The sequence below is a fragment of the Microtus ochrogaster genome, chromosome 8 (assembly GCF_000317375.1).
Source record: "Microtus ochrogaster isolate Prairie Vole_2 chromosome 8, MicOch1.0, whole genome shotgun sequence".
Lineage (NCBI taxonomy): Eukaryota > Metazoa > Chordata > Mammalia > Rodentia > Cricetidae > Microtus > Microtus ochrogaster.
In genome coordinates, this window is record NC_022015.1 from 20,757,389 (window position 1) to 20,774,854 (window position 17,466).

General features: G+C 41.7%; 1 protein-coding gene across 2 annotated transcripts in view; it reads left to right on the forward strand.

Moving 5' to 3' along the window:
- Window positions 1-13,323, forward strand: part of Fus (FUS RNA binding protein) — a 16,291-nt gene extending 2,968 nt beyond the window's left edge. The window contains exons 4-15 of one of the 2 annotated variants that reach the window (XM_005351331.3): window positions 2,969-3,113; window positions 3,253-3,440; window positions 3,664-3,877; window positions 5,471-5,505; window positions 6,956-6,988; window positions 8,197-8,300; window positions 9,345-9,474; window positions 11,331-11,432; window positions 11,558-11,681; window positions 12,510-12,610; window positions 12,732-12,876; window positions 13,108-13,323. In XM_005351331.3, coding sequence (XP_005351388.1) covers window positions 2,969-3,113; window positions 3,253-3,440; window positions 3,664-3,877; window positions 5,471-5,505; window positions 6,956-6,988; window positions 8,197-8,300; window positions 9,345-9,474; window positions 11,331-11,432; window positions 11,558-11,681; window positions 12,510-12,610; window positions 12,732-12,876; window positions 13,108-13,147 — 1,361 coding nt within the window. In that variant the 3' untranslated portion in view covers window positions 13,148-13,323. The remainder of the gene's footprint in view (window positions 1-2,968; window positions 3,114-3,252; window positions 3,441-3,663; window positions 3,878-5,470; window positions 5,506-6,955; window positions 6,989-8,196; window positions 8,301-9,344; window positions 9,475-11,330; window positions 11,433-11,557; window positions 11,682-12,509; window positions 12,611-12,731; window positions 12,877-13,107) is intronic. The other variant, XM_005351332.1, reaches the window with a different exon arrangement.
- Window positions 13,324-17,466: the final 4,143 nt, after the last annotated feature.

Genomic DNA, 17,466 nt, shown 5'->3' on the forward strand with positions numbered 1-17,466 from the left:
GAGACAGAGAGACAGAGAGAGAGAGAGAGAGAGAGAGAGAGAGAGAGAGACAAAGAGAGAAAGAGAAAGAGACAGAGAGAGAGAGAGGATGCATGCCACAGTGTATATATAGAAATGAAAGTTTCTTTCCCTCCACCGTATGAGTCCCAGAGATCAAACCCAGCAGAAGTTTTGGTAGCAAACTGTGTTTACTATCCGAGCCACCATACCAGTACCCACAATCTTTGACAAAAGATCACTTTTTTCATCATGATTTCCAGAAATGAAATTCTCCTCTGCCTTTTTTCTTCTTCTCAGAATAAAATTCAACTCCCCCAAACAAAAAATAAGTAAATAAAAGAGCTGGATAGGAGATAAATGTCTGCAATAAGTGGTTCTCTCTTGTCTTTCTTTATATTGTTGTACAAACCCTACCAATCTCAGAATCATGAACAACAATCTCCAAAAGATCAGTCACTCAGCTTTCTTGAACGACTCAGTTTTCCTAGGGAAAAAATGCCCTTCTCAAACTTTGTCAAAGGAAGAAAACATTAAATAATGAAAACAAGTTAATATACACATTGGTGCCAAGATGTCCCCAGCCATCTCTAACTTGTGTGGCTGTTGTCTGAAGTTCCTATTGTATCCAAACCAACCTTTATCATCCTGATTGGCTCTTTGGTTTTTGCAGTTTCAAGCCACAGAGAAACCCTGTCTCGAAAAACCAAAAAAAAAAAAAAAAATAAATAAAGAAAATGGTTTACTTAAACTTTTGGGATTGGGCTGATAGATGTGATGCACAGAGAGGGGGGATTTGCCCTTACGTCCAAAAGGGCAAAAAGTAGTCTATAGCAATACATGAAAATTCAGTTAGTAATGGCATAGGGAAACCTGGATTTGGGAGAGAGAGAATGAAACTGAACCTATATTAAACAGTAAAGTGCCAGGCGGTGGTAGTGTATATCTTTAATCCCAGCACACAGGAGGCGGAGACGAGTGAGAATCTCTTTGAGTTTGAGGCCAACTTGGCCTACAGAGTTCCAGGACAGCCTGTTTTACACAGAGAAGTCCTGTATCAAAAAAATCAAATTTCAAAAAGGGTGGGGGCAGGTGGGTGGAGAGGTGGCTCAGCAAAGTTAATTGAACACATTCTCTAGAAGTGGAGCCAGTGTTCCAGCACCTACACAGTGGCACACAACTGTCTAACTCCATATCAAGGAATCTGATGCCGTCATCTGGACACTGATGGCACTAGGCAGGCAAAACACCCTTATGCGCAGCCCCAGCAAAGGTGGGTACCACATGGAGGCCCCATACATTTAATCCCAGCATTTGGGAAGCAGAAATGGGCCAGTCTGATCCTGTTTAAAAGAAAAAATAAAATCCAGCAACAAAAAAAGATAGTCAGTGCTTTAATAGTAATATTTAAGAGTCATAATAGGGTCTGGAGAGATGGCTCAGTGGTTAAAGAGCACTGGCTGTTTTTCAAGAGGACCCGGGTTCAATTCCCAGCACCCACATGGTAACTCAAAACTGTAACTCCAGTTCCAGGGGCTCTCATATAGACATACATGCAAGCAAAACACTAATGCACACGAAATAAAAATAAATAAAAGTAATAATAAAATTTATGTCTTGAGACAAAATGTCAAGTTGGCTAGGCTGGCCAGATACTTGCTGTATATTTGAGGATGGCCTTGAACCTACTGATCTTGCTTTTGAGTGCTGAGATCAAAGGTGTGTATACTTGGTTTATATGGTGCTGAAGACGGAACCCAGAGCTTGTGTAGTACTCTGTTAGCTGAGCTATGTCCCTAGTTTACTTCTCCTTTTCTTGAGACAGCTTTCTGAGTTCTAGGACTGTTGGCGTGAAATGCTGGGCTTGGTGTGTTTCAAGATTTACAGAGATGGTTTATTAATTTTTTTGTTTTTTAAGGATAGGGTTTCTCTGTAGTCTTGTCTGTCCTAGAACTAACTGTAGATCAGACTCAATTGCATCCTAAGGACTGGGATTAAAAGCAAGTGCCACTACTGCTCGGCTCTACAGAGTTGTTTTTTGTTTGTTTGTTTTGTTTTGTTTTTGTTTTTCGAGACAGGGTTTCCCTGTGTAACAGTCCTAGCTGTCCTGGAACTAGCTCTTGTAGACCAGGCTGGCCTCGAACTCACAGGGATTCACCTGCCTTTGCCTCCCGAGTGAGTGCTGGGATTAAAGGCGTGTGCCACCATGGCCTGGTCCAGAGGTTTTTTAAAAAAACTGGGCAGGCATGGCATGGTGATTACTGTATTTTTATTTTTTATTATTATTATTATTTTTTTGTTTTTCAAGACAGGGTTTCTCTGTGGCTTGGAGCCTGTCCTGGAACTAGCTCTGTAGACCAGGCTGCTCTCGAACTCACAGAGATCCGCCTACCTCTGCCTCCTGAGTGCTAGGATTAAAGGCGTGCGCCACCACCGCCCAGCTCTGTATTTTTATTTTGTGTGAGTATGTGCATGTTTGTTACGTGATGCATGTGTGTGTGGACGTCGGAGGACAACCTAGTATCAGTTGTTCCCTACCTAGATGATGGGTCTGGTGATTGAACCTAGGTTGATAAAGACTTTCACAGCAAGTCCAGTTAATTTTCCTTAAAAAAGTAATTGGAAATAGTTTCATTAAGATACCCAGATTGGTCTTAAACTGTGACCTTCCTGCCCCAGTCTCCAGGCAGCTGGCCTTGTCAGTAAACTTAATAGTAGTCTCTAAGATGACTTTCCACCCAGGTAATGGGTGAGTACTGGGAAGTATACAGTATTTTCTTCAAGCTATTCTTTAACCCAGTTCCTTTTTTTTTCTTCAGCTGATCTTATGTAGCCCTGGTTGACCTAGAACTTGTTATGTAGACCAGTTTGGCCTTGATCGGTGGAGGTATTTGCCTCTGCCTTCCAAATGCTGGGGTTAAAGATGAGCGCAATTACACCTGGCCTCTTATAACTCATTTTTTCTTTATAGCAGGCTATGGCACTCAGTCAGCTCCCCAGGGATATGGTTCCACTGGAGGCTATGGCAGCAGCCAGAGTTCCCAATCTTCTTATGGGCAGCAGTCCTCCTACCCTGGCTATGGCCAACAGCCAGCTCCTAGCAGCACCTCGGGAAGGTAAGTAGTATGGGAGTGGGGTAAGGCCAGAAACTCTTGGTAAATTGTTGGATCTCTGAGTAAAGAAAGGAAATGGACTAAAAGTGAAGCAAGCTTTTGATCATTTTGTAGCATAATTCTTGTTTTGTTTTCGGCTTAGTTATGGTGGCAGTTCTCAGAGCAGCAGCTATGGGCAGCCCCAGAGTGGAGGCTATGGCCAACAGTCCGGCTATGGTGGACAGCAACAAAGCTATGGACAACAACAAAGCTCCTATAACCCACCTCAGGGTTATGGACAACAGAACCAGTACAACAGCAGCAGTGGAGGTGGTGGAGGGGGTGGTGGAGGTGAGAATGAGTCTTCAGTTTTGTCTCTTTATTCTCTGAATTTGCCCCTTACCTTCTTGTTTACCAAGTTTCTAATTCTTACTGTCCTTTATAGTGGGACCATTGACCATTTCCACAATACTTTATATTCTCTTACTTTTGCTGGGAATTGTTACAAAAATTTGTGTATGCTAAGCATATGTAACTATTAAGCACATGCTCCGTTTTTTATTATTTTTTATAGGCAACTATGGCCAAGATCAGTCCTCCATGAGTGGTGGCGGCGGTGGTGGTTATGGCAATCAGGACCAGAGTGGTGGCGGCGGTGGTGGCTACGGGGGAGGCCAGCAGGACCGTGGGGGCCGTGGCAGGGGCGGTGGAGGTGGTTACAACCGAAGCAGTGGTGGCTATGAACCCAGAGGCCGTGGAGGTGGCCGAGGAGGCAGAGGCGGCATGGGGTAGGTGTTTCATGAGTCAGGGAGTACCTTCAGTGGGGGAGTGCTGCATGGATCTCCTTTGAAGTCAGTTCCTAGTGCATGGTTAGTATTGTTCTCTGGGGTATGTAAAGGCTTCAGTTTGTGGGCAGTAGTGTTTCTTTGTATATTCCTATTATGTCTTTGTGAGAACGTGGGAGCCCGAACCCTTTTACAGCTCTTGAGTAGAGATTTGAATATTGGTGCATTTATTTTCAAAAAAAGAATATACATAGATACATGTGGATTGAAGTCATTGTTATCTCAGGCAAGAAACTTGGGAGTAAAGACATCTCTACAAGGGAAATTTATTAATCCCATTCCTGGGAAATATTTGGGGAAACTTGTTCTGTGTATTCCCATGTGTCCTCCAGGGGAATTGGTAATAATGGTAAACTTGACCTCAGCTTCTAGGAATTGGCATTTACTCAACTATATTCTGTAGTTACTTGAATTATGAGCCTGATTTGCACTAATTTGACTATGATTTTGTGTGTGACTTGGTTTATTTATGGGGTCTTCTGACTGAAGTGTACAAACTTTCGGGGCAAGAAAAATACACTTGACAGTGGTGTTCCGCTTTCTTACTCCACTGTCCGTCTTTTCTCGGGTCAGTTAAAATCCGCTTGTCCAACTGAATCTCTTGTTCAAGTAAAACCTTAGATTTGATGTTAAAACAGTTTGTCAAATCTCTTGGTGACTTTAAAGGACCCTGTTATCTTCTTTGAAAACGGGAGAATTGTCAGTGATGTTCCTTTTTTTGCAAAAAGTAGGTTTTTTTTGAGTTTGTACATGGTAAGTATTCAGAGGTGGGTGGGGGTAATCTCAAAAAATGCTAAAGTATGGAAAACTCTAGTTGTGTGCGTGTGTTTAATGCAAAACTTTAAAAAGCAAACAACTGTTATGTGACTGTTAACTTGCTCTGCATTTTATGTGCCACAGGTATGAAAGGTGACATTGCAAAATACTTCGCTCTTCTCAAAGTGTAGAAGGGGTGACCCCGGGGGTGAAGGGTGATCAAAAACAGCTCAGTAGTTAGGACAGGGCTTAGCTGTGAGTGTCTTGCTCTAAGGGGAAATTGCCTTTGGTTATGACTTTATGGAATTGGGTTGAGTCTGCTTGCTGCTTTCAAAGCAAAAACCACACACAAAAAAATGTGTTCAGGGCTATCCCAGGGGCCTGGTGTGAAATGTCTTCTGGGTAATTCGGGGTAGATCTTTTAAACCAACTGCTGGGTTATTCACCACTTGGAACAAGAGGAAAAAAATCTACGTCAGAAGAACAAAACAACCAAGGAAAAATGAGCTTTTTTATTTTTCCAGGGGATATAGATACAACTTTTTAAAGCAAAATCCTTAACCAAATCCTTAATCGTGTCTGAGAAGTTGCACACGTGTGTGATAAGCTCAAAGGTCAGACAAAGGGTGGTCAGGAAGGGGTATATTTTAGTAGCCACTTGAATCTTTTTCCCAAAACACCTACCCATATTTGGGGAATGTTGAAACAAAAAAACCAAAACAAAACCCTTTTGTAGCTGTTGGAAGCTTCATGTCCTTTCTTCTAACTTGTCTTCTCCAGCGGAAGTGACCGTGGTGGCTTCAATAAATTTGGTGGTAAGTGAACAGAGTTTCCAAAATTCCCAACTCCCAGCAATGCTTTGTCTGATTGTTCATTTGCAGATGTCTTAGCTTGTTAAGTGTCAAAGGTTTCTAAAGTGTCTGTAACCACCTCCAGGAAGGGGGTGGGGTAGAATGCCTCCTGCTGCCAGATGTGTGCTAACCTGGAGGCAGGCAGGGATAACTTCTCAGCAGCCTTGCAACTAAATTGGTTTTACTCAAGTATTTAGGCCTCTTGATGAGTGTTGCCACTTCTAGCACTTAGTGACCACACCATCATGAGCAACTGGAGAATGTTCTGGAACATGTGGTGCCAACTTGACTTTAGGATCCTTTTGATCAGTGTGTCCAAGGAGAGATAAGACAGTGTGTGTATGTGTGTATGTGTGTTTATGTACACAACCTCCCAAATGTTTTAATCAGGGATAGGGACATGAATTATTGCCCTACCCTGAGGCTGGTAAAGTTGGTATATATGTTTTTATTAAATATCAAGTGATGTCAATGCAATTCTACATATGTACTCAGTCAAGCATATAGAAACTAGATCTGGAAAGGAAGGTGTGGTATGGACTGCTTCAAGAAAGATCTTGAGAGCATGTGTTGGCTCATGGGAAATAACCAGGTTTAAAACAGCACAAACTTGAATTCATGGAAAAATGTCAAATTTGAGAAGTCTCCCAGTAAGCTGGAACTTTTCTGGTTGTTAAACAAAATGGTTTTTTGATTTGTCTAAACACGTAAAGCCAAAGGCTTGGGTTCATGACTTAGGTGTCATTGTGTACAGGTACAATATGTATGATGAATTTAGATAAACATTGGTTAAAGATGGTGTCTGGGAAAAAATAGAGGCTGTATCATGAAAACAAGATTTCTGGTCTATTCCCTGGGACATGCTTTTAAACTAAAATAGCTACTATGTATGTTTTTATTTCATGTTGCTTTGGGGAAACAGTATGGTTAAGAATGGTTTTCAAGATGAAATTAAAAATTTCTACAAGGGTTGTCTTTGGTGTTAAAACTTTGGAGAAACTGGATGGATGCACATCACATTGCTGGTGTTGAGCTTCTGTCTCTCTGGTGGGAGAACCAGGACCAAGTTAATGTATGAGTTGGTTGGTTAATATAAATGAATTACTGAGTTTGAACTGCCCCCATCTGTGCTGAGGACATTTCCCAGCTCTAGCTGGGGGAGAGAGCATTTTCTTGAAGTGTGGCATTATCTCTGGGGACTCAAAATAACAGTTCTTAAGAAAAGGGCCTGTGTTGTGTCTCCCTGAGACCTGCCTAGAATTTTCTCTACTGGGCAGGCCCCAGGATAGGGTTTGGAGAGAGGCTGGAAGCAAGAATTTGGATTAGATGTGAATTTGTTGCCTTAACTGTCCTTTCCTGTTAGCTAATGGCTCCCTTTCCTTGTTTTTGTTTTCTTTCTTTTCATGTAACTAAGGCCCTCGGGATCAAGGATCACGCCATGATTCTGGTGAGTTCAGGTTTTCATGAAGTGTTCACCTTGGTATTCTCGGAAACAGCTGAAAAAGTAGAGAGAAGGGAAGGGGGTTTAGTTGTACCCGGTCAGCAGCAGTGGTCTATAAATACTAGGAATACTGGATCCAGAGGTCTAGGGTGAGTCTGGTAATTATTATTTCTAGTAAGTCGCAGTGTTCATTTAAGATTAATTAGTAGTGGTGTTTTTGTTTTGTTTGCTTTTTTTAATTAAAATTTTCCACCTCCTCTTCCTCCCACTTCCTTTTCCCTCTCCCGACTCCTCCTCCCCCTCCCTAGACAGGGTTTCTCTTGTAGTTTTGGAACCTGCACTGGCACTCGCTTGTAGACCAGGCTGGCCTCAAACTCACAGAGATCCACTTGCCTCTGCCTCCCAAGTGTTGGGATTAAAGGCGTGGACCACCACTGCCTGTCACTAGTGGTGGTGTTTTTAAAATACACACATAATTAACCCAGGTGTGATGATGTACACCTTGGTTTCTAGCAGGCTGATCTCTTGAATTCAGATCTGGGTTAGTCTGTTCTACAGAGCTAGTTCCAGGATAGCCAGGGGCTACACAGGGGACTGTCTTAAACTCAAGAAAAAAGGACACACATCTAAATTATTGAGCAAACAATATTCAGTGAATAAAAGACCAGATTGCAAGATGTGTAAGGGAAGCAATATCTCTTGATGATATTCTTAATTTGTATAATAGATCAGGCTGTTCTAGAATTGAGAGATCTACCTGCCTCTGCCTTCTGAGTGCTGGGATTAGAGGCATGTTCCACTATGCACCTCCTAGTGTGAAATGGGGGTTTTTACGAAGGAGTCTTGAAGTGAAAGTTGGGAAACTGGTTTCTGTATTGTATTAGGTGTCAAATATTTCAAGGATAGTTGTGAAAACAGTTTCCCAACCATAGTTGTCTTACTACAACTTCATAACTGTAATTTTGCTAGTGTTATAAATCGTATATATCTATTTTCCTATGGCCATAGGAGACTCATGTGAAGGGGTTGCTTGATTCCCCAAAGGAGCATGACCGTTGAGTACCGTTGGTTTATATAATATAATAATTGAATGACTAGTTGGTCAGAATTCTGAGCGTTTGCTTGAAATCTTAAATACTTATGCTGTTGATAATACTTACCTTTGTCTTTCCTGTGCTCTTCAATTTTCCTTTGGCCCTGTTTTGAACAAACAGAACAGGATAATTCAGACAACAACACCATCTTTGTGCAAGGTCTGGGCGAGAATGTTACAATAGAATCTGTGGCTGATTACTTCAAGCAGATTGGAATTATTAAGGTACTTGTGAAATAATAAGTGCTTCTTTACAGGCTCTCAGATTTCACATGTTAATAAAAACAGCAGTCTTGGTGCTGGGTGGTGGCGACAGCACATGCCTTTAAATCCCAGCACTATGGATCTCTTGAGTTCCAGTGCCAGCCTGGTCTACAGAGTGAGTTGCAGAACAGTCAAGACTCTACAGAGAGATGAAGGAAAAGAAAAATAAAGGTCTTGTTTATTGTTAGTAGTGAAAGCATTTTTTTTTTTTTTAAGATTAGGGTGTACACTGTGCACCCCAGGCTGGCTTTAAACTTGGCATAATCCTTGGGTTTTGTTTTGTGTTTTGTATACTTAAACTGTTAAATTTCAGTTGAGTGTAGGTTGCACACCCTTATTCCCCGCGGAAACAAGTGATCTTCCAGGACAGCCAGGATTTTGTAACGACCATGTCTCAAAAAATAAAATTCAGTTGAATATTGGGATTGCAAGTATGTGCCTCTAATATTTGGCAGAGCCAAAGTCTAATGGGTGTCGCCACTTCAACTTACATTGAGCAGAGAGCATTTCATGGTTTGACTTTTCTAAAACCACACCAAAAAAGTTGGTCTGATAAGGTGGTACTCAAGGGCACAGTGTAAACCAGGGCAGGGCTTCTGTGAGACAGAAAGAGTAACTGGGAAAGAGTCAAAGTTTGGAACTAAGTCTTGGTAATGATGGAAGTTTCTATATGTACTATGTTAGTAGATTGTACCAACTTTAGATTGTGTTTAATTTTGAACTTGGCTAGACTAAAATGGTACAACTTAACAACTATAGAACCATGTTCTAACAGTACAATATAACTATAACATTATTTAGGTATTGCAAGTAGTGTGGAGTTTTCGCTGCCATGAAGATTGAGCCCTGTACCATTGTTTTTGCCAAGAAAGTACTGTAACCACTGAACCTACGTATAACACTCAACCTATAGGGATGTACAGAGTGTGTGCAGGTTATATATAAACACTAAGCCAAACCAGCTTGTATCTTCTAAAAAGTGATGATTTCTTTTGTTTTGTTTAGACAAATAAGAAAACTGGACAGCCTATGATTAATTTGTATACGGACAGGGAAACTGGCAAGCTGAAGGGGGAGGCAACAGTCTCATTTGATGACCCACCTTCTGCTAAAGCAGCTATCGATTGGTTTGATGGTATGTATAAGAAACCACGGTGGATGGCCGGGCGGTGGTGGCGCACGCCTTTAATCCCAGCACTCGGGAGGCAGAGGCAGGCGGATCTCTGAGTTCGAGACCACAGCCTAGTCTACCAGAGCTAAAACACAGAAAAACCCTGTCTCGAAAAAAAAAAAAAAAAAAAAAAGAAACCACGGTGGTGGTGGTAGGGGTGGGACTACGGAGACAAGGTCTGTTTGAGGAGTTTGGGTCTTAATGGTACTGAGTCTTTAATACTGTGTATGGAAAAACCTGCGGCGTTTAGAGAACAACTTGGAGTGATCAGTTTGCTTCTTGTAACAAATGGGCCATGAGAATGGAACTTGGGTGGTCCCGGTTGGTTGGCAGCAATCAGCTTTACCTGCTGAGCCATCTTGTAGGCCTTTGGCACTTATTTATCTGTAATTTCAGTGTAGTCTCCTTGGTTCATGTCCATTAGTTTATAAATCATTTTAAGAAGGCAATCTACTCTTAGTTTTTTAAAAATTTTCTGTTTATTTTTATTTTTTGTACATTGGTGTTTTGTTTGCATATATGTCTGAGGGTTTTGGATCCCTTGGAACAGGAGTTAAAGGCAGGGTAAGCTGCCTTTTGGGTGCTGGGGATTGAACTCAGATAGTAGCCAGTGATCTTAACCACTGAGCCATGTCTCCAGCCCATTTCTCCAAATTCTAAAAGTGTTTTAGATCTGTAATCAAGATTTGCTCTATATCTAGATAGGGTGTGTACATGCTATGGTATAGGCATAGAGGTCAGTGAGCAAAAAAACCATGTGAAGTTAATTCTCACCTTCCACCGTGTGTGCTCATGGGATTGAATTTAGGTCATAATGCTTGGTGGCAAGCATTCTCACCCACCAAACCATCTTCCTCTTGTCGTGTCGTGTCCCCCCCTTCCCCCCAGTTTCTTTGTGTTTTGTAACTCTGTACACTAGGCTGGCCTCAAATTCAGAGATCCCTCCCGAGTGCTGGGATTAAAGGCGTGTACCACCAACACTTGGCTTCTTCCTGATTATTTTTATGGTGCTGGGGATCTGAACCACTGCATTCTATATTTCCACTTCCAAATATATTTTTAAAAATTTATTATGTGCACAACATTCTGCCTCCATGTATGCCAGAAGAGGGCACTAGATCTCATTATAGATGACTGAGCCCCATCAGGTATTTGCTGGGAATTGAACCAGTGCTTTTAATACTCGGCCATCAGCCATCTCTAACTCTCCAAATCCTCCCCCCCCCCAAAGATTTATTTATTATGTATAAAGTGTTCTGCCTGCAGGCCAGAAGAGGGCACCAGATTTCATTACAGATGGCTGTGAGCTATCTCTCTAGCTCTCTCCAAATCTTTTTTTTTTTTTTAAATATTTATTATGTATACAATATTCTGTCTGTGTGTATGCCAGCAGACCAGAAGAGGGCACCAGACCCCATTACAGATGGTTGTGAGCCACCATGTGGTTGCTGGGAATTGAACTCAGGACCTTTGGAAGAGCAGGCAATGCTCTTAACCTCTGAGCCATCTCTCCAGCCCTTCTCTCCAAATCTTTTTATGTCTACTTTTTTTTAATAAGCTGACTTTGAAATAATTACTTTGTAATGGAGCTAGGTAGGTGAAGCATGTTTTTAATCCCCATACTTGGGAGGCAGAGACAGGTAAATCATAGAATTTTTGAGGTCAGCCTGTCTACATAGTTCCAGGACAGCCATAGCTACATAGTGAGATCCTGTGTCAAACTCCAGAACAAAACCTTAATGTATAATAGATTCCAACATAGGGCTTTCAAATTAAAATACATTTTATTTTGGTTAATTCACCTACCTTTATTTCTTTAGGTAAAGAATTCTCTGGAAATCCTATAAAGGTTTCATTTGCTACTCGCCGAGCTGACTTCAATCGGGGTGGTGGAAATGGTCGTGGAGGCCGAGGGCGAGGAGGTGAGCCATGTATTTATTTTGGTTTAAAGAGGTCATGAAGCACAATGTGGAAGATGAAGAAAAGTTTGAAAAAAGTAGGCTAACCACATGAAGGAAGTAGATTCATAATTCTGTTTGTATTTTAGGACCCATGGGCCGTGGAGGCTATGGAGGAGGTGGCAGTGGTGGCGGTGGCCGTGGAGGATTCCCCAGTGGAGGTGGGGGAGGTGGTGGACAGCAACGAGCTGGGGATTGGAAGTGTCCTAATCCGTGAGTGAATTTGTCTTTTTTTTTTTTAAATAATGTGTTTGGTCCTTGATACTATGTTAAGCGTTAGGAAGATGTTTTCTTTTAACTAATAAAATATTGTAGATGGAAGATTGAGTTAATAGTTTATTTTAGGGAAGATTAGAGTTTCCTAAGTGAATAACTACAGTATTTTGGAGAGTACAGAATTCTGTTTATCCAAAGCCACAGAGAAACCCTGTCTCGAAAAACCAAAAAAAAAAAAAAAAAAAAAAAAAGAAAAAAAGCTGTTTATCTTAGTTATATTCGTGTTGCTGTGATAAACATTATGGTAGGGACCATATTAACAGGCAGGCATGGCATGAGACAAAAACTTCTATGAGGTAAGAGAATACTAACTGGGTTTTTGAAATTTCATTCTTGTCCCATGCCTGCCCATTTTCACCTTTACATCAACTGGGGACCAAGTATTCAAACATGAGCCTAAGTGGGGGGGGGGGGCATTCTCATTCAAACCGCTATACCTATGTACTCTAAAGTACTGGGTATAAAATGAGACTTAGAACTGAGATTCTAAGTGGGTCGGATATTGTAGGATAACATGAATATGCTGAACAGAAAGGTGATTATGATTCATGTTCAGACATACTGAAGTGAGATTAAGATTTCAAATATGAAGTATTGAAATGTGTTTCAAACTGAGCTGTGATAAACTTAACTATAGAAAAGGAGGCTGTAGTGGTCTAGGCTTAATAATACTTTTGTTTAGCTTCTGAGAAACAAGCCTTCAGAGTCTTGTGAATTCAGTGTTTTGGACTCTACTCCAAATTAATTCCCCTTTCATTTTTTTAGTACATGTGAGAACATGAACTTCTCTTGGAGAAATGAATGCAACCAGTGTAAGGCCCCTAAGCCAGATGGCCCAGGAGGGGGACCAGGAGGCTCTCATATGGGTAAGAAGGGAGCAGAACTGGTTATATGGAAGTCCCAAAAGAACTCTATAGTTTTGATTTAGAAGGGTAGTGGGTGGGAAAGTAGAAGAATGAGGATGATATATTGTCATTTCTTTTCTAGGGGGTAACTATGGAGATGATCGCCGTGGCAGAGGAGGCTATGATCGGGGCGGCTACCGGGGCCGAGGCGGGGACCGTGGGGGCTTCCGAGGGGGCCGGGGTGGTGGGGACAGAGGCGGTTTTGGCCCTGGCAAGATGGACTCCAGGTAAGTCTAAATCAAACAAATAAATTGGTCAGAGGTTGGGAGGAAAAAGGTTTTACTGAGTGATTTCCTAGGATAAGACTTAGCTGGTCACATTATTGGGAAGGGGGAGTAGAAGAATTAAGAACCAAGTCTTAAGGTTGTTTTACTTAAGAAAAGTCATTTGTTGGGTAACAGGGGACAAGTAGGATATTGAATAATCTGGTAACTCATATCTGATAATTCTTCTTTCAGGGGTGAGCACAGACAGGATCGCAGGGAGAGGCCATATTAGCTTGGCTTCTTGAAGTTCTGGAACAGCTCTTCTTCCTGTACCCAGTGTTACCCTTGTTATTTTGTAAACTTTCAATTCAGAATTGCCCATGGATTTTTTTTGTGTGTGTGTGTGTGTCAGACGACCGTAATTGTAACCATATCTTTGGTTCCCATTAAAAAAACATTTTAGTTAAATTCTGTTGCTGCCCCCAGTTTACTTTCTGGAGGTGGGGTCTGTGTTAGGAATGTGGGGAAATACTCCTCAGATCATCTTGCATAGCAGGAATTTGAATAACTTGTTTCTATCTAGCATTGGAAAGACAGGAATTCTTGGTTTCTAGGAAAGAGGTGAATGTTTGGTACCTAGATTTCAGGAAGAGGACCATGCATACAGTGCTCTGGGTGATTCACTTTTACATTCTGCCTGAACCCTGACATCTGTAGGTCATTGATATTTTGAAATTTGATGCTTTGAACTTAGTCCTATTTCAGCTGTTTGCTATGACTATGGTAAATGTGTAACCATGGCTCACCTAAAACTGCCTCCTGGGTGCTAGGATTAAAGATGTGTGGTATTCCTGGCTACAGTTCCTCCCTTTAAGGAAAGTTGAATAACAAAAGGGTGGAGTCACCCGCGGAGCAGTGGTGTGGTGTACACCTTTAATCCCTGCTCTTGGGAGGCAGAGGCACGTGCATCTCTTGGGCCAGCCTGGTCTCTACATAGTGAGTTTCAGGAGAGCCAGAACTGTTTGTAGAGAAACTATAAAGACCAACGAGGCAGGGGTGGAGTCAGGATTTAAAACATTGTAATCTCCATATTTGGTAACTTGATCATTAGTTGACCTTGAAACTATCTTTCCAGCCCTGAGGTTGAAGCTTTTTATTACCAGGTGCCCAGTAGTGGTTAGGTATAGTATATAGATTATAGGTAGATGAAGACAGTTGGTTCTGGTGCCCAGGTAGGTCATCATTGATGGCAAAACTGTCATTGACAAATTTGTTTTTGTTTATAACCTAGATACGGTTTTAGGTATCCCAGGCTAGTCTTGAGTTTGTTAGTTTCTGAGGCTGACCTAGAGTTCCAGAACTGTTAAAGAAGAACTGATGGTACTATCTGGCCCTGCAGAGGGCTGTGCACACGTTAGTAAGCAACATGCAGCTCAGCTTCTGGGTGAGCATAGTGGTTCCTGTATGTGTTCAGAACACTCCAGACAAACTTATTAGTTGGTGTCTTACAGTAGTACTGCAAAGAGTGGAGAGTGGACATGGTTTTGTATGCTCCATTTTTTTTGGTGTGTGTGTTGTGTGCCCAGAAGTTATATTGCCATGACATTTAGTTGTAATGCCTTTATTGAGCTTTTGGAGACCAGTTGTGAGCCCATGCTTGTCACCTTGGTATTTAGAAGCCAAAGCAGGAGGACCACAAGTTCCAGGCATACAAAGAATAGACAGCTAAGAGCATATTGGCAGAGGTTAGATGGGAAATAATTGAATCTTAAAGTTGTTTAGAATTGATGAAATCTGGGATAAAAGAAATTTTGTAGACGCAGCTCTTTAATATGCAGTGTGCTCAGAACTCTCACGGTGTTGGTCTTGGGTATTGGTGTATTGTGTGTGCCAGGGAAGAAAAGGGATTATAGGAACCCATTGGGCTATCTAGTTTGTTGGGATAAACACAGAAACGTGCTGGTGCTGTAGTGGAAAGCCAAGCTGGGCATCTTTTAAAAACTTTAGTTCTGCCAGATGGTGGCAGTGCATGCATTTAATCCCAGCAGATAGATGCAGAAGCAGGTGTATATCTTTTTGAGGCCAGCCTGACCTACAGAGTGAGTTCCAGGACAGCCAGGGCTATACAGAGAAACCCTGTCTCAAAAAACTAAAACATAAAAATCCAAAACCAAAAAATTCTGAGGTAAATTATCCTCCCCCCCCCCCAGTACATAACAATCTACTATACAGTTAACTTTGTTTTGACAAACTATATATGTGTGTGTGTGTGTGTGTGTATATGTATGTATGTGTGTGTGTGTGTGTGTGTGTGTGTGTGTGTGTGTGTATATATATATATATATATATATATTTATTTAGCTTTGGCTGGCCTGGAACTCAATGAGACCTACCTGCCTTTGCCTTCCAAAGGTGAGCAACATCAAGCCTGACCTAATTTTCAATTATGTATGTGAGTGGACACCACTAGCTTGCAGGTGAATGCTAGAAGAGGGTAGTAGGCTCCCTAGTACTGGCAACAAAACTCTAAAAGGCAAGTATGTTTAATGGATGAACCATTCATTCATACCCTCCAGCCTCTTAAACTTCTTTCAAAAAGTGGATTGACAGGTTGAGTTGGGATGGGTAGGCCATGAGAATAAGCTTTGAACAATAGCAGTTCTTTGCAGTTGGCATCTTGTCCATACTCCTCCAAGAGGAGTCTGTTTTCCAGTTGAGAGTATTTAGTACTTTGTAATGTCTGGGGTTTCACAAAAAGCAGTGCAGTGTAGGAACCTTGCTGTCATCTAGGCTGATAGGCCTTTGTTTAGTTTTTCAGAGTTTTAGGTAAGTTTAGTCAATTTTGTTTACTCTGACTTTGTCTTAGTTGTGATTAAACATGACCAAGGCAACCTAAAAGCATTTCATTGGACTTAGAGTTAACAGGTTAGAGTTCATGATGGAGTAGAGCAAAGATAGAATGGGAGCAGCCAAGAGCTCACATCCCAAGGCTGCCAACAAGTGGCAGAGGACAGCCTGGGGTACTGGTGCACACCTTTAATCCCAGCAGAGCCAGGTGGATCTCTGAGTTGGAGGCCAGCCTGATCTACAGAGTGAGTTCCTGGACGGCCAGAGAAACCCTGTCTCTTGAAAAAACCAAAAAAAAAAAAAAAACAAACCACACTGGGAATGGCACAAGTCTGGAGCTTCAAAGCCTACCTACCTTCAGTGACACAGCTTCCTCCAAAAAACAACTAATCCTTCCCAAATGGTTCTCCCAACTGGGAGCCTTTCTCATCAAAACTGCTGATCTCCAAACTATAAAAGGGGAATTCTCATGGTGGGAAACCCTCTAACCTTGTGTCATTTGGTATAGTTCAGACTGAATAATCCTCACTTTAATGTGTGGATTATCAGTTTAATAACCAAGATCCATAATAGGATCAGGAATGTTTTGCTGTTTGTATTTTGAGACATAGCTTTGGAGCCTGTCCTGTAACCAGCTCTTGTGGACCAGGTGGGCCTTGAACTCAGATCCACCTGCCTCTGTCTCCGCCTCCTGAGTGCTGGGATTAAAGGTGTAAACCACCAGTACCCAGCAGTTTCTGGTATTTTTAAGTTTGGGAATGTTCATATTGTTTTGTGGGGTTGGAAATGGTGAAATTTCTTGTTCCATATATACCTTAGGTATATAATTTCATGAAAGGTAATTTAGTGCATTCATAGTGTTCTTTGGCTTTGATGGTGACTTGTCAGTGTGAGATCATGTGTCGACTTACTATTTTTAAAATGGACACTTAACTGTATGTAGCACAGGATGGCCTTGAACTTGTGATATTGCTGCCTGTTGGGCCCACTACCATACTGTTGCTTTTAGTCAGATTGGGAGTTTCCTGCATCCCAGGTGCTCTGCTTCAGTTCCTACCTCCATGTTCTACCTTGTTTCTACCTTTATTTCTTGTTATCATGATGGACTAAGTAGTACGTATAGGCCAAATAAGGCCTCTCCACAAGTTGCTTTTGATCATGGTGTTTATCGCAGATAATAGAAACCTAATGCCGGGCGGTGGTGGCGCACGCCTTTAATCCCAGCACTCTGGAGGCAGAGGCAGGCAGATCTCTGAGTTCGAGGCCAGCCTGGTCTGCAAGAGCTAGTTCCAGGATAGGAACCAAAAACTACAGAGAAACCCTGTCTTGAAAATTTAAAAAAAAAAAAAAAACCTAACTAGAATACCAGTTAACATGAAGAGTTATGAAGTCATATTTTCTGCCTGACTTTATATTAAGATTTATTTTTTAATTATGTATATACATGTGTTGTGTGTCTGGGGAGTGTACCTTTATGTGGCCAGAGGCTTTGGATCACACTGGAGGTGGAGTTGGAGTTACAGGTGGTTTTAAGTTGTTTGATGTGGGTACAGGTGACCAAATCTGCAAGATCAGTGGGTGCTCCGAACCACTGACTCATCTCTCCAGCCCCTATGTGACAGCTCCACAATTCCTCTGTGGTTCCCATCCCTGACTCAGGTTGAACTTCCTTCAGCGCCTCACTATATTATGTTGTCTCTGCCAATAAATAAATCTTTTTTTAAGATTTACATATTTTTATTTAGTGTGTGCAAGTGTTTGTCT